Source organism: Thunnus albacares, chromosome 9 (assembly GCF_914725855.1).
Source record: "Thunnus albacares chromosome 9, fThuAlb1.1, whole genome shotgun sequence".
NCBI classification, from domain to species: Eukaryota; Metazoa; Chordata; class Actinopteri; order Scombriformes; family Scombridae; genus Thunnus; species Thunnus albacares.
This window is the reverse complement of record NC_058114.1, coordinates 18,954,909-18,971,027: the sequence shown is the minus strand read 5'-3', so window position 1 is coordinate 18,971,027 and position 16,119 is coordinate 18,954,909. Positions and strand designations below refer to the sequence as shown.

Here is a 16,119-nt window from a genome sequence, read left to right as displayed (position 1 = left end):
GAGGGTTAGGGTTATTAAAAGACTTTACATCTCACACATATTTTACAAATAGGAAGAGAGATTAAAAAATGAAACTGAAGTCCTGAAGAAATTGAGGTAGTGACTGTAGAAAAGGGTTGAAATGGAAAATGCTCCAAGTTGAAAGCTGTAAATATATTGGCATAAACTGGGTTGGACTTGTTTACATTACATCAACAGTATGAACAAGTCGGAACGCCCTGGTAACCAAAAGGTTGTGCATTCCACATAACCACGACATCCCTGTCTGCATCTCCACTATCAGCTCTCCATTAAAGGCAAAAAATGCCCCAAAACATATCTTTAAAAAAACAAAAAAAACAAACAGCATGAACGAGTCTCAGGAAGGAGTCTTCAATGCCATTCTTGACTTTCTCCTCTTGAAAAGAGACTGGAGGACAGAACAAACAGTCTCACCCAGGCAAGGCGGTGGAGGTGACGAACCATTCCCATTACATGTGCCAGGATAGAAGCGAGCCAGTGTATTGCAATGGACACTGGGTGGCACAATGTTGGACCAGTGCATATAAGCTTCACATGGCGCCACTTGAAAGCGCTGGATGTTTGTGCTTGTCATGACAAAAAAGGAAGAAATGGAATCAAGTGTCTCTGGCATACTTCATCAAACAGTCGGGTTGGCACGTATCGCAAAGTTTGGTAAAATGGTGCTAAACATTGTTCAAGGTGTGTGTCTGAGTTTAACTGTTTACTTGCCAAAATGCCCTCAAAAAAAAGTGGAGTATATCACATACGTCTACTGAATAAGAGTATGGCGTTTACAGGAGCACCGCTAAGGTCCTCTCCATTAGGTTTGAACTCTGTGTCCCAGTCTGCCAACTGCAACTCATTCTCACCACTGGATGCCTGAAGGGCTGTGGAGAGTGACAAGAGAAAGAGAAAAAGAAAAGCACAGAGAAGTTCGGACAAGAGACCCACAGATGGGGAAAGAGATGGAAAGAGAGAGACAAGCTGAGGGTTGAAGGAGAGAGATGGAGCAGTAGACCTTGGCTTTGTGCTCTAAGTTGGCCGGCCTATGCTCTGTTCTGTTTATTTTTGCTCTATTTTTACCGGGTAGTCTGACTCTGGTCACTGATGAATAACTCCATATGAAAGTTACATTTGATCTGACAAATCATTCAGGATGTCTGGCCTAGGTTGGAGAGTTGGGGTGTTAAGAGACGTGTTGTGATTCGTACAGAAGAAAAGACGGGACAGTAGTGGAAAAAATTTTATTCTTTTTTTTCTTTGTGTGTGTTCATTTGACATTCCACAGCATACATTTTGTTTGTTTCCCATGTTACTGGCCGGTCCATGTATTTTAACACAGTGTGGATGGTTGGATTTAGAAAACAGGCCATCCAGATCTAGATGTTAGAACAAGATGATCCTTTCTAAGATGCTTATCATCCACATGTTGGTGTGTGTATCCGCCAGGCCACCCAAACATCATCCAGAAACACCACAGGGAAGATGTTTTCAATAGATTATACAAGATGCAGTCCATATAATCTATTGTGTGTTAGAATGTCTGAGATTATGCTTTTTCCCCTTTGACACGCTCCTTCATGACATATCCTTCATTACAAGCTCTTTATTGTTAGCCCCACTGCTGCTGTTTGTCCCATTTTTAAGTTCAAACAGAGGTCTAAATATGGTCAAAATGTAGGATGAGTCCATCACTGATATTGAAGAGTTTCCCCAGTTGGTGCATGGTGATGGAGCTACCTTGAATAACCCATACTACATCTTGATGTCATAGCAGAGAGAGAACAGGGGCTTCAGTCAAATCTCAGTTTCTTTCTGCCATCTACTTGAATTTGAATGGTTACCCGTGGGATCAGTTTGACCTGCCGTCTAGACTTTTTTTTTTTTTTTCCTGAGGAACAAAGAAAAGTGCGTGGCATGAGTGTAACCCACAGCTGGGGTAAAGGATTTTAACTATGAACTTGGTGCAGTGCAGTGACTATTCTGGTGCTACAATGGAGTCATGTGTTTGGGAAGTGTTTTTAGAGCAGGGTAGCCCACATGAGTGAGCGTGTACAATAATCCCCTCTGTCTGCCTCCTTCCCTTCGCTTCCTTTTCCCGTCTTCCTGATTTCTGCCTGCAGCTGCCCCACATCTTTAGACTGCATACTGTATTTGTGTGTGTGTGTGTGTGTGTGTGTTTGTGTATGCATAGGGTGTCCCACGCTGAACAGGAAGGAAGTGTTTCCTTAACTGGAGACCATCCTGAGCAGCAGCTATTTACCTGATAACAGGCACCTGAATCGAATTGTTGTGCAGATATTTTTATTACTGTAGAGGTCTTGATGGTACGAGCAAACATCTCTCTTTTTTGCAGTATTTCCACAAAAAATGGCAATGTAAAATCTAAGGAATTATATCAATCACTGCCTATTTCCATATAAAATAATCAAACTCAGAATCGCTGTTACTCAGGTCAAAAAACGAAACAAACGGCTTCCTTGTAAATGTTAACAATGCCAATACTCCATCAAATCAAATTTCACCGAACCATTTCTAACTGTATTAACTAATCCATATCAAATCTAATACATGAAACTACATTTTGTTTATGGATGTTGTTGGTAGCTGTAAAAAATTGTGAATAAATACAACTTGGCAACAGGCATTCATTCAGCATCTGCCCAGACTAGTGGCTGTCGGCTGCTATTGAAAAAACAGCTTAACTGCTAAATACTAAGGCGATGTCATCAAATTTTGACACTTCAAAACCAAAAAAAAATAAGTTTACCATCAAATAAGACAAAGAAAACTAACAAATCAAATCAAAACTAAGATGCTACAACTAGGGAATGGTTGGCATTTTTGCTTGAAAAATGACTTTAATAATTAATAGATTATCAAAATAGTTGCACATTTAATGCGCTGTCGATCTTTTTAGACACAATCTAAGCAAACACTAAATACAAAGAGCTTCAGTGATGTAAAATGTATTGCAGGGCTTTAATCTTATTACATTACATTGTGCCGGTGTTTATATTATTGCGTCTATCTCTGGTCTGAACTAGTCTATTAATCCAACATGTCTGAGATGACTGGTCCGGAAAACTCTCCGGAATCCCCTGTCACCACCAACCAGCGTGGAATCCCAAAACATCCAATCAGACTGAGCAGAGCCTTCTGGGTTGCATTAAGCCAGACATGCTATGGCCTCCCTGGTCTGGTGTATTTCATATGGACGATGCTGCTTTGAATCTAAAGTTTCAGCTCATCACACTGATTGAAAACATAAATTTCCCCACACCAGCTTGCTTGCTATGCGTCGTCATATAGCGGTATAAACCTCCTAGATGAAAAGACCTTGGGACTTGAGTTAGTGCGAGGCAGACGTTCAAGGCTGGGATGAAATTTTGCATGTGTATTTGCATGTGAGCTCCACATTGCTGCAACAGGTTCGGAGAAGTTTGATGAAATGCAGTGTCCTTTTTAAAACGTTATCATTCAGAAATATTTTGTTGGCCTGTCTTTTCTGCTCAGTGGGGCTTGCCCCAGGCCTGATTGATTGCGTGACAGAATAGTAAAGGAGAATTATACGTAAATCAGAAACAGCAGAACATGGGGTTTCTATGTTAAGCAGAGTTCCTTCAAGACTGTGCTTCTCCTTCACTCCTCCTTTACTCAGTGCAACCTGGCATCTGGACTGAGTTAAAGCAGCAGTGCCAAATGTTAGGCGGTGGGGAGCAGAAGGGGGTGACCAGCGGGGGGTTGATAGGGAAGGCAATGGACAAGCAGGACGGCTTTCCAGGGTAGCATTGGGGGAGATTCTGTTAGAGACAATGATTTGACAGGAGAGATGAAGGGAGAGGGGCACGGTGAAGGAAGCAGTTAACAACACAGCGGCACAGCGGAGGCAGACGGGTAGCGAGACAGGGGAGGGAGTAGTACAAGGCTGTACCCGGGCCTCTTAGATTACTGACCTGCTGTGAAATGTACATAAAGTAGGAGTTTGTTAAGCTGTGGCTAAAACTAATGTTGGATCGCCTCAAGCAACAACAGAACGGGTCGACACATGGGCGAGCTCGGAGGAGGAATATGGCCGCAATTTGGAGTTGTTTCAAATTAGTTCATCTAGTGTGTTTGCCGCCGGCCCCAGCTGTTCATATTTTCCCCTCTCGCTCGACTTGGAATGATCTGTGTGTGATGCGGGGTCATACCTGCCTCGAAGGGATGTCAGATGAACAGCAGCCCGTGTCAGTTTGTCAATACATGACTCAGACGCATGATATTGGGAGCGGCAGATCAATGCAGTGCACTCAGATGACCATGTGATGATTGATTAGCGTTGCCCATCACGGTTATGGTCATTTATTGTGGCAGGCAGTTAGCTAGCGTGATGTTAGCTATGGTTTAGTAAACCAAGTTGTCACTGTGATTTGAGAGATATCAAATGGTTTTTGTATTTCACTCTTAAATACTTGCTACTGTACAGTTTGGCTTAAACGTATCATGTGTGATGTCTTTCTCTGTTCCTCATACTGATTTTCTAGCAGCTTATTGGTAGCAGGAAAGAGGATTTTGACCATGAGCTTGGGTTCCATATTGAATGAATAGGGTAATATCAACAAGTCAAAGACTGGATCCCTGCGGCTTCTCCCTCCTTTATCCTCTTCTTTAGATGCAGGCAGCAGATGCTCCTCAGCTCTGGTTTTATTGTTCGTGGCTGGCCGGCCTGGGAGCCGACTTAAAGACGGGGGGGAGGAGATGAGCTTTTAGTGCCCCTTTTCTTCTTTTGCCTTCACTCTCTCTTCACAGTTCTCTCTCTATCTGCGCTTGTCTTATTGGTGCCTGCTGGTTAATTCTCTGATTGAGGTATTGGTCCGGTTAAACAAAAGACTGCATCTTTGAATAGACCACATGGCTCTGGTGGGAGGGCTCTGATCCATTCACAGCCATTTCGGGTGCATCTGCACTTCCTATAGAGCCTTAACCCTGAGGCTGATTTAGCACTACTCAGCAGCAACAAGAGCAATCTCTCTCTATCACACAAGTCCTGAGTGCGTTTATGAATCCCTAAGAGAACACACAAACACACATAGGCCAAATGCCACTGGGAGCACACACACATTTACACACATGTAGTGAATCTGTACTTCCCTTGCTTCTGTCTCATTGTGCCCAGAGGACAATGCAGCCTGCTTTGGCAAAAGACCAGCTCCTCTCATCTCCATTAGGTCATGCAGACAGAGTTGTAGTGCTGATGGATACTTCAGTGGCCTCAGCTCCACTTTCCCTGGGGAGAGGAAAGGAGCATGGTCTACAGTGTTGCAGCCAGGCACACAGATGTACCCTGGGAGGGGGTGTAGGTGGACCTGGGGATTTTGAAATGTTTGAAATTCAGCATAAAACAAAAATGGTTACATTAAACTTGAACACAGATGTTCAAACAGTTAACCTCCTCGGCCCCACAAAACCTTCAGCAGGCCCATCATTACAAGCACATGTTGTCTGAACAAACACTGTTTAAACCCACACAGCTTAAATTCTAGTCAAGAGCCCAAGAATAGCAGAATATTAAAAAAAACATAGGGAGACTAGATTTGAACATTTCACTCATTACAAAGAAATAGCTTTAGGAAAGTTACTGTATATAGGATACATACAGCATGACTGTGATATTGTCCAAAAGAGTAAAATGTTACTTTGAGGAAAACTTGAGGAAAAACCCAAAGAGAATATTGAGAACATCTGTGCTCTTTATGAAGGTGTCACATGTGTGAAAGGTGTGATTTCCTTACATAGTTACAATCACTGGTCTCAACAATTACGCCTAACTTGCTCATCCTTAGTGAGTCACATCCAGAAATGTCTCCTTTACAACACTCATGATCGGGAGTGTAGCCTTGAATTTACTCATCGGCCTTGTCAGTACAGGCTGGGTTCTCCAGGACAAGTAGAAGACATTCCAGATGTTGTTTTTTTTCATTCATGGTAATACATACAATTAAATTAAAAGTGCTTTTGGTGTTAATGTAGCCTTTCCAAGGGTGTCACATGCCTCCATAAACTGTTGAAACCTTGTGGAGTCAGTGTTGTTTGGTTTGTGAAACACTGACTGACTTCTCTTTGGCCCGTTGCATATTTTCCCCCATTTTTCCTCAGTATGTTGTTTATTTTAGACTGTGACTCACATCATCTCTTTCACTCATAATGCAGGAAGCCTCCTGACTCTGGCTATATTTGCACCAATTATCCTTGATGCAGTACATACAGTATTCATGTGTTGTTTCTTGTTGTTAAAAAAAACCCCATTTTAACAGCTCAGCTTCATCTCAGGTGGTTTAGCATGTTGACCATTTATCATACGGTGGTTCAATCCGCGGCTCCTCTTGTCCACATATCAGAGTGACCTTGTGCACACTTAACCTGACATTGGCCCCTGATGGGTGTATATAGAGGTTAAAAAAAGTAAGTTACTTGAGAAGTATCAAATTGATGTAGTGTAGTGACTATTGATTTCTATTAGAAAAAAAATGTATCTAAAGTATATACTTGTATATTATTTCTAATAGGTTATCTACTACCTGTCTTCTGTCTGCCAAATCATCACATAATTTGGTCATTTTTAATTAATGTAGATTTTTTTTTACATATTCATTTAAGGTTATTTATTAAGTATTCAGATTTCAAAACATTTTAAGTCAAATAAAGTAATTCCATGTGCATGTGTAAAGGAATACTATGCAGGATTTTCCTAAAAAAAAAACCAAAAGTATAGACTCATGAGGTTGGGACTTGTAGCATAGTGACCAGGTTACATCACTGTCTCCGTCTCTCTCCTCTGCTCTCTGTCTCTGTGTCATGAATGTATAAAGAGAACAGGTCTCTGTGTCTATTTGATCAAGGGCAGGGCTGAACTCCACACACACACACACACAGCAGAGAGGTCACAGCGGACAGGATGAAGCTCTGTATTCACACCAAATGCAGCAATGTGGCACCTTCCTGCAGGGTTGTGCAGAGATGTGGGTGTGTTTTATTTGTGCTTTAGAACATAACCGCCATGAAACAATAAGAAAATAACATTGTATTTATCTGATTCACTGCTTTGTTCTCACTACTGCTCCTCCCTCTATTCATTCACTCTCTAGCTGGCTCGACCACTGCTACTCTCTCTCTCTCTCTCTCTCTTTCTTGCTCTGGTGTCGTAGAGGCTGGGAGGAGAGGCCAACTTTGAATGGTGTGTTTACAAACCGCAGCCAACAAATCCTGCATGCCTGTGTTATGCCTGGTGTACAGCAGCATTGGTGGAAATGTGAACAAGCGGTGGAAGAATTGAAAGTCTAAATGAGCTTTACAGTTATTGAAATTAGGGGTGGGCGATATGACTCTAAAATAATATCATGATATTTCAGGGTATTTATGCAATAATGATATTATCGACAATATGACAAAATACTCCTGCTCATACTCAAGTGGGTGCTTGAGGTGGTGAAATAAGTATGTTGTATATCCCCCTTTTGTTCTTACAGGCTTCCTGCGCTTCTTACATATTACTGCGGTTTGTTGTGCATCTGATCTTTTGTAACCAAACCACTTCCACACTAGTGAAGTCAATCCCCTTTTTGGAACTAACTCCTCCACAGTGGAGCCGGTAGCTATGTCACTCTCGCTTTCAGCCATGCTGGTTGTTGCTGTGCATAACCGAATGACGTCATTACATCAACGAGTCAGAATACTGCCATTATCACCGGCAATATTGTAATATCATTTTTTTTCATCATATTAAAAATTATACCAGTATTATCGTAAATTATACGATATGGCACCCCCTCCCAGTTGAAATACTAACTGACTTCATAAGTTTTAATACCAGCATTTCTCGTTACTGCTGTCATTGTCATGTCATTGACTAGTCATGTCGACAGTGGAAGCTGCTTGGAGCCATGACTCATGAGATTTATCAGACATCCTCCTCTGATGCAGAGGCGGAATGCAGGGAGTGACCAAACTCTTTGGTCCAAACACGCTGCTGACATCATAACCGCTTCTTTTGGCTTCACCTCTGTGTTTATGATTGTTGTATTCGAGTGTGAGACATATGGTGGAGGAGAGATGGGAGGAGTGAAAAACCAAGTTAACACGAGTGAGAAAATGGAAAGATTGGGAATATTCCAGCTGAAGTTCATTGACCCTTTATGTGTCACTGGGTCATTCACTTCCTGCCACATCATAGAGTCAGCTGGTGGTGTCTCAGCACTGACTGGTTGCTCTGTTTATACAGTCTATAAATATGAGGATGTGTGTGTGTGTGTGAGTGTGTGTGCTGGTCTTGGGAGGTCCATTAGGGTTAAAATTTATTGTCTGTAGCACAAACTAAGAGCATAACACTCGAGGTTTTCACACATCTCTAAGTAAGATCATAAACAGTACAAAAACTGGCCATATAAAGGCAAACTATTTCTTTTCTTGCTCAACTAATTGGCACTCAAGACTTACAATTGCTCCTCCTCCTCCTCCTCTTCCTCCTCCTCCTCCTCTTCCTCCTCCTCCTCCTTGTGGGTAGGGCTTTTCTCTACGTCTTTGAAGGTCGGTGAAGAAGACTGAGTGAGTAGGGGTTGTGAGGAAGGAAGAGTGAGTAAGACCTAGTTGGCTTATTTCACTTCTACTGAGTTTTAAACACATCTGTCTCACAGCCAACTTCAGCTTCAGTTATAAGGCAGTTAAAGGAGCGCTTGTTTTCTGCAGCTGTTTTCTTCTCTCTCCGTATCATTTTCCATTTAATTTACTGCTCGCTATTCTTCCTTTGTGTGTGTACATGTGACAGGCTTTTATTCAGAGATTGTGTAAAATATTGCTCTTTTAAAATCGTGCTTGTCAGAAATACAGCAAATGAAATGGGCCATAACTTTCAGTGTTAACAGGATGGCTCAGTGAAATATTGAGACACCCTTGTGGCAGAGAACTGAAAATCAGTGCAGGCATGAACATTTGTTGTCTAGGTAAATTAAATCTAACAGAAGCTTAATCTAAAACTTTAATAAGGAAAAAAAAAGGTACACAGTGTTTTTCAGTGAGAAGTTTCACAGACTGACATTTATTGTCCTCAATTCAGGTAATGTTCTGTCGCTAAATTAGCAGCTTAACGTATTTGTGTATAGACCAGTATTTTCTCAGTCGTATTGATGATTGAACAGTGGAATTAATTTACCGTAAGCTCATTCTCCTTGACCGGATAATGAGGGCTCAGGTTGGATGAGGTTAGTGAGTCTGACAAGGATGAGATGGACCCCCTTAAAAATGTCTGGTATAAGGAGCTTGTTAGTTGTTAAAGCCTCCTCCTGCCTACGGTAAGCAGCTGAAGAGTCGCTCTCTACTCTCAGCTGTAGTACTGTGCTCTGGTGTATTCCCTCCACCCCCAGTAAGCAGCTAAAGTGCCAGGCTAAGCCTACGCAAAGCAGACAACCCCGGGTCTTATCTGTGGAATGCTGGGCATCCTCACAGAGGATCTCCTCTGCAGGGAGGAAGCAGCATTATCTCAAAGCCTCCGTCTCCTTTGATTGTCCCCTGGGACCTCTCTCTCTTTTTTTTGTCTCACTTTTAGATGTTTACCTTTCTCTGTCTGTCTTCCCCCGCAACTTTTCTTCAAGTCTTCTGTCACTACCTCTTTTTTTTTCAGCTTCCCTCTCTCTCTTTCTCTCTCTCACTGTGCACACACACAGACGTGTACACATGACGCACAAGCTGAGACGAAATACTTTCTTCCTCACACACACACACATACACACACACTGTAGCTTTATGTTTGCTCTTTTGAAACTAGTTGAGAGAGCAGCTCAGGACTGAACGTGACAGATTTAAACCAGATAGAGCCCATGATGGAGGATAATGATTATGGTGTCTTTTGTGGTCTCTGCAGTTTTGCATGCCTTGGCATTTTACAGGCTCGCATGCTTTTGGGACTGTGGTCAGCTAGCCTGGCAAAGTCACAAGCTCATGACTCTAAAGTTGCTCTATTTTTCCTCTAATTCTCAACTGTGACCTAAATGATTCCAGAGTTGGCCCTGTTAAGACATCTTTGTCGCTACATTTTTGTATTTGGTATAGTATCTATGTCTGTTTGTGTTCTGTGTCTCATTTGCTTATGCATCATAAAACAGCATCTGAAACAAGCTAGGATAATGCCAAAGGATCAATTTGGTTTGTTTTTTTATGGAGATAAACATAGATAAAGAGATATGAAGATAACATAGTATAGCCTAGATAGGAGTGTAGGTGTAGGATGAAGCTGTGTTTGATCCACAAAACTTCCCATACTTATTATCTTTGCCACGATTACACAACTAGATATTCTTGTGCATGATTGAAATGCGGTGTCCTCTTATCTGAGCTAAACAACTCTCTGTGTATTAATTCAAAATAACTACACAAACACATGAGCACAATTCATTGTATCAATCATCTGAAAACTTTCAGTGAAAAGGAACCTTAAAATGGAGAAATGGAGAACTTGATTTCATAATACTTGCAAAAGTCTGTGAGAGCCTCTTTTCCCTCTGCCTGCTTATTTTGGGCATATCTCAGACTATAACATTTCTTATTTTTCAGGTTGTGAAAATAAACTGTCTCTGCTTGAATGATAAAAATGATAAACTGTAGGCCACACTGCTTACAGGACTCAACCCTGGATCAGGTTACCAAAGCAGTGCAGTCTGCCTGCCATACAGTGATTTAAAACAGGTTCCTGTTTCCCCGAGGGGGGGCTTACAGTTTACAGAGCATGCATTACTGATGCATAGCCACGCTACATGATCCATCATTAGACCAAACTCGCTGTCTGTGCGAGTCACACTCAACTATAGATCACTATTCTGCCTTAAAATTGTCACACACAGCATTAACACGAACCGTATTCCTTTTGCTGTGGTCAAGTCAGCCCTGAAATACCTCAGCACTACTTCAAAGAGCTGACTTTAAATTAATCAGTAATGTTGGCCAGGCTCTCTGTTCACCCGGTGATGATGTAAAGCTGTCGCCATGCCAGTCCGGCAAAGTTACCGCACCATCTGACTGACACTGTCATTTAATTTCGGTGTGCGGTGAATGTTCAGTCGCACAAAGAAGTACAATTGTGCAATGATTCTTGAGCGTTAATTACAGAGCAGCCTGACGTGATTGTGTACTGAGTTAACACTAGCTACTGTACACAGTACGCTGTGGTGTGGAAAACTGCAGCTCTTTCAAGGATGGGACACAACTGCACTCTTTCCTTTTATGTGTAGGTTGCAGATAGGCATGTGTTCATGGCGGAGTTATAGATCTATATTTAAGGTTTGGTTTTCTTTCAGTCGAGAAACCACGTAGCACTAACGTGTAATGTAAGAGGTTCAGCATGCTGTGAACTCTTGCTCGTCCTCTACAGAACAGCACGGAAATGTTGTGGTAGAACTTTTTCTCTTTTATTAATGCCTGTGTAATAAAACCTTGTTAATGCTTGTAGGGTAATGACTGTTCATACCTTACAGTAGAAGTAGTCATATGCTATGGAGGCCTGAGAATGAGCACATATCTAATAAAAACCTGCATTAGACTACATTAGCTGAATCTCTTACGTTACTGTAAACAATTACATGAAAGGGGACTCAAAGAATTAGCATTTGACCTTGTTGACTTCAGTGAGTCATGTGATTCATCAGAAAGAGGTTTGTCCTACCCTCTTTCTTTATTATAGTGGTTTAGTTCATTCAAGTAGCCCGGTACATCTTTAAGGCAGCTTCACTTCAGTCAGGAAGTCAGGGATATCCATAATAAGGACTGAACAAACCTCTACTTTGTTCTCAGTTAATGGCCTGCTCAGGGTTCTGTGATGTTGTAAGAACTTTTGTGTTGCGACCTTGCCAGGCAGAGAATATTGAGTTATCCATAGATGGAGAGATGGGCTGTGTTGTGGCAAAGGGTTGCATAATTCTTTGCCCTGCATTCTACATCATACCTCACTGTACGTGTCTTGACTGTGAGAGTGAAGAGCGTGTATTCATTACACTATTTGTGGTTTACCCACAGTGTTTTGTGTTTTTGTGATCTTGGTTGCTATCATTGAGCGGAAGGGTTCGATTTCTCTGCTGCATCTGCAGCTGCAACTTACGGTAAAGTTTCAGTGGTAAAAGATATTTACTAGTACTGTGATAGTTATGCACTGCAGTGCTATTAAATACAAGTCATCACCACCACTAATGCACACGTCTGAGCTCAGCATTGAAACTCATGAACACTCTACAGCAATAGGTTACACTTCTTTTTTTTGTTGGAGTTGAAGCACTCTTTGATTTCCTTTGAACTACTCTCATGTCAGAAGTGTGTTTTTAACATACAAGAAAAATCACTCCATTTAAGCGTAGGCTTTCTTTCAATCAAATATAGAATGAAAATATCATGGAGTTTGCCTTTATCTAACTTTTTCAGTCAAGAAAATTTTATTGTGTTGCTATGTTTTCTCTTTTGAGTGCTAGTAACATGAGCAAACATTTTCTTTTGTGGAATTAGGTGAGAAATAACATATTTTCCCCCTTAACTTAATATGGTGCAGTATCACTAAACATTTTGTGGATAAGAGGCTTGACTGCAGACTGAAGACCTATGCCCTATATCAGGTGTCTTCTGCGCTTCCTGGCTGTTATTGTTCAGATTATGTTAATGTTCCCTCTATGTGGTCTTGTCCACATTATAATTTCATGGATTGGTCAGCCACAGGGATGAGCACCTCTTGCACCACAACTATTAAAATGATCCACAGTGTACCATTGTTTTGCAACCTTAAAAGACCGCTGACTGACACTGTTAATCTCCTCAAGTAACATATTGTAAGTAGTGTTTGGAGCCATTTGATTATGAAATGCTTACATTTGGCACATCAACACAGGACTATTTTGTGTAATCAAAGTAGGCATGTGGGCAGATATTACTTGATGCATGAAGATTTTCAAGAATGAAGTGACTGATTAGGACCATTCTGTCTTCTTCTACATTAAAACAATAATAGGCAGATTGAGCTGTTGACTGGTTACAGTATGTGTTTATAGTCTAGCATGGTGGCATTTTTATTGTAGCAGTAAGCACTTCACACTTGTCTTACAACTTGAGCGGCATCCGATGTGATTTCTCACCTTACATTGTGTGACTCATCACTTGATCTCTCTTCAGATATTTATGAATAATTTCATTAGTGACCGGTTAGGGAATAGTATCTTGCTTGTGGTGGATTGCTCACAGAGTTCTAACTTTTTTTATGATAAACCATTGATTACAAAGAAAGAGGCCTTGGCAAGTGAATAGCTTAATAGGATGCAGGCCTCAAAGCTAATTTGTTGCTAACTTATATGGCCTGTGTCCTATAAAACTGTAACATTTACTTGTATAGGCCTGTTTTATAGGCTATTCCAAAGCACAAGTCTGTAGGAGAGTTGCATACATGTTCAGAATATGAAACTCCAGGGATCTAATACCAAGGATGAGCTTCCCATGTGGTTTTAGACTTACTTTGAAAATCAACTACTTTGTTTGCATTTTAAAATGCTTGCTCAGAGCTGCAATGATGCATCGTTTAGGCTTTTAGAAAGTTGTAATGTTTGATATTGGAATCTGTTCACTGTTTCTACTGGCATTACACCTGTTTATTAAGACAGGATAGCTAATTGTTAGTGTGAGAGTCGTTCTTCTCTCTTTCATCCTTATTGTTTAACTATAAACTGACTTTTGTCTCCCCTCTTTATCATGGTCCAGTGTCAATATGGAAAACTATCAGGCACCCTTATCAGTTTGGATGCATAAATGTGAAAAGAATCATCACTGATCAATCAATCTGTCACTTTCAGGTGCTGTGTGGTGAGAGGGAGGCAGTGGGTGCGGCATGCTGAGGCCACTCCCCCGGGCTCAGGATGAGTGTCAGAGATGGCGCTGCCACCAAGGCAACGAACGCATGTGGAGGAGGGGGGGGAGGTGGGCCAGCTAGCCCAAACGATCACGATGGCCGCTCATACCTGCTCCAGATCTACCCACGGCTGGCTACCCAGTCTGCCACCTGCTGCAATCTTAAGTGAGTGTGCCAGAGTGTTACAGCTGCAGATCTTTCTATCGTCAATGTTGAAATAAAAACAAAAGTTTATGCTTACTTATAATATTGTTATTTCATGAAATAATCTTTGATCTGATCAGATTACTTTTTTCTACTCCTCAGAGTGCAGAAGGATGCAACAGCAGCCTCAGTGATCTCAGATGCTGCCTCTCATCTGAGGCTGGACCCTGGCCGCCTGTATGTGCTGGCAGAGGTGAAGGAATGTGGCGGGGAAGAGTGGGTGCTGGAGGCCGGAGACCTGCCAGTCCAGAGGTTTCTGCTTTGGCCTCGAAAAGCACAGGAGCAACACCCTCAGAGCCTTGGCTTTTACTTCTTACTACAGGTGGGGTTAACAACACACAGTTCAAAGTGTAGTCTAACAGTGCATGTGGGCTGCTGAGAAAAATCCTCCCACTGTCTGACTATTGCGTTCTACTTCCTTCTGCTCTCTCTTCCTCTTTGTTGCCATTTTCAGTGAGAGACAAAAACAAGTAGTCAACTTGGCTAACAAGTTGCATACTAATGAGGTAAAAAATAACACAAAAGGCAGGTAAATTAGCCACATGCAAAATGTTCTCCAACATCATTTGATTGTAACTGGTTTTAAGAAACAACCCAGGACATTTTTTAACTGTTTCAAACACAGCGTGTCAGTTTCAGCAGTAACCAGTTGAGCTAATTTAAGCTTTTTTCTTTTTTCTTTTTTCTTTTTTCTTTTTTCTTTGTCTTCCCCTGATCCAGGAGAGGAATCATGACGGCTCTATCCATTATGTCCACCTCCCACCCCTGTCCAAGGAACAGGAGGCACAGCGGCTAGCCCAGAGGGGCTTCCTTCCCCCTCCGCAGGATGACTTTGCAGACCTCTGCAACCTCCCCGTCCTCAACGAGGACAGCATATTAAACAACCTGCGCACACGCTTCTACAAGAAAAAGATCTACACATATGCAGGCAGCATCCTCATCGCCATCAACCCCTTCAAGTTCCTGCCCATCTACAACCCTAAGTATGTCAAGATGTACGAGAACCACCAGCTGGGCAAACTGGAGCCTCATATCTTTGCTATCGCAGATGTGGCATACTATGCCATGCTCAGGAAGAGGGTCAACCAGTGCATTGTCATCTCTGGAGAGAGTGGCTCAGGCAAGACGCAGAGTACTAACTTCCTGATCCACTGTTTGACTGCACTCAGCCAGAAGGGCTATGCCAGCGGCGTGGAGAGGACCATACTGGGGGCTGGACCAGTCCTGGAGGTAAGACATGATTGACATGAATGACAGCACCATTGGAAATTATTGCCAAATGCTTTGTATTTTTGCTTGTGTCTATTCCCACTGGTCATTCAACATCTGCAGCTGTTAGTAACCTGCTCTAGTTGGAAACAGGGTTTAATGTGTGTGAAGAGAGTGTCATGGTGTGCTTTGTAGATCGGTTAAAGCTCTGTGGTACAAAATAAAGTGTATGGAAAGAAAAGAATGAGAAATGAATTAAATGAAACTGTTAGTGCCCCCATCAGAGCTGAGCAGCTTGTCTGTTTGTCTCATCAGTCACATGGAAATCCTCACGTATGTGTTAAGGCTATTCATGCTCATTACCACTAAGTCATGTTTGCTATCTTTTCTGCACTGGCTTCAATCAGGTGTGAAACGCATTGCTCTCATTAATTTATATCCATAGATGATAACACTTTGTCAAAAACCTTAAAAGAGACTCATCATGTTGTTATGGTATGCAAAAGCACACACACACATAGTCAGAGGATGCCTCTGTTATGTTTTGAGATTATTTTATGGGACAATAGTTGTGTCTAGTCCTGTGGTTATGAATGATAAAAAAAATCCCATGAAGGTATCAGATCCCATGCAATACTGAGCAAATGTCTTTCCAGGCTGCAACTCCATTGCTCTTGTGTGCGTGGGCTGAGTTAATGGAGCATATGGTAGTCTGTGTGCAGTGTTGAACACTTTAACATAAAGACTATGGTCTACACAGAAAGAAGAAATGAAAAAGAGGATGGGAAGTTCCCCTATCA

The 16,119-nt window shown here is 41.8% G+C and overlaps 1 protein-coding gene across 5 annotated transcripts in view; it reads left to right on the top strand.

Annotated features, from left to right (window-relative positions):
* LOC122988537 (unconventional myosin-IXa) overlaps positions 1-16,119 on the top strand; it is a 62,356-nt gene that overhangs the window by 8,974 nt on the left and 37,263 nt on the right. For all 5 annotated transcript variants that reach the window (XM_044360896.1, XM_044360897.1, XM_044360898.1 and 2 more), the window contains exons 2-4: positions 13,851-14,071; positions 14,213-14,432; positions 14,831-15,340. In XM_044360896.1, coding sequence (XP_044216831.1) covers positions 13,914-14,071; positions 14,213-14,432; positions 14,831-15,340 — 888 coding nt within the window. In that variant the 5' untranslated portion in view covers positions 13,851-13,913. The remainder of the gene's footprint in view (positions 1-13,850; positions 14,072-14,212; positions 14,433-14,830; positions 15,341-16,119) is intronic.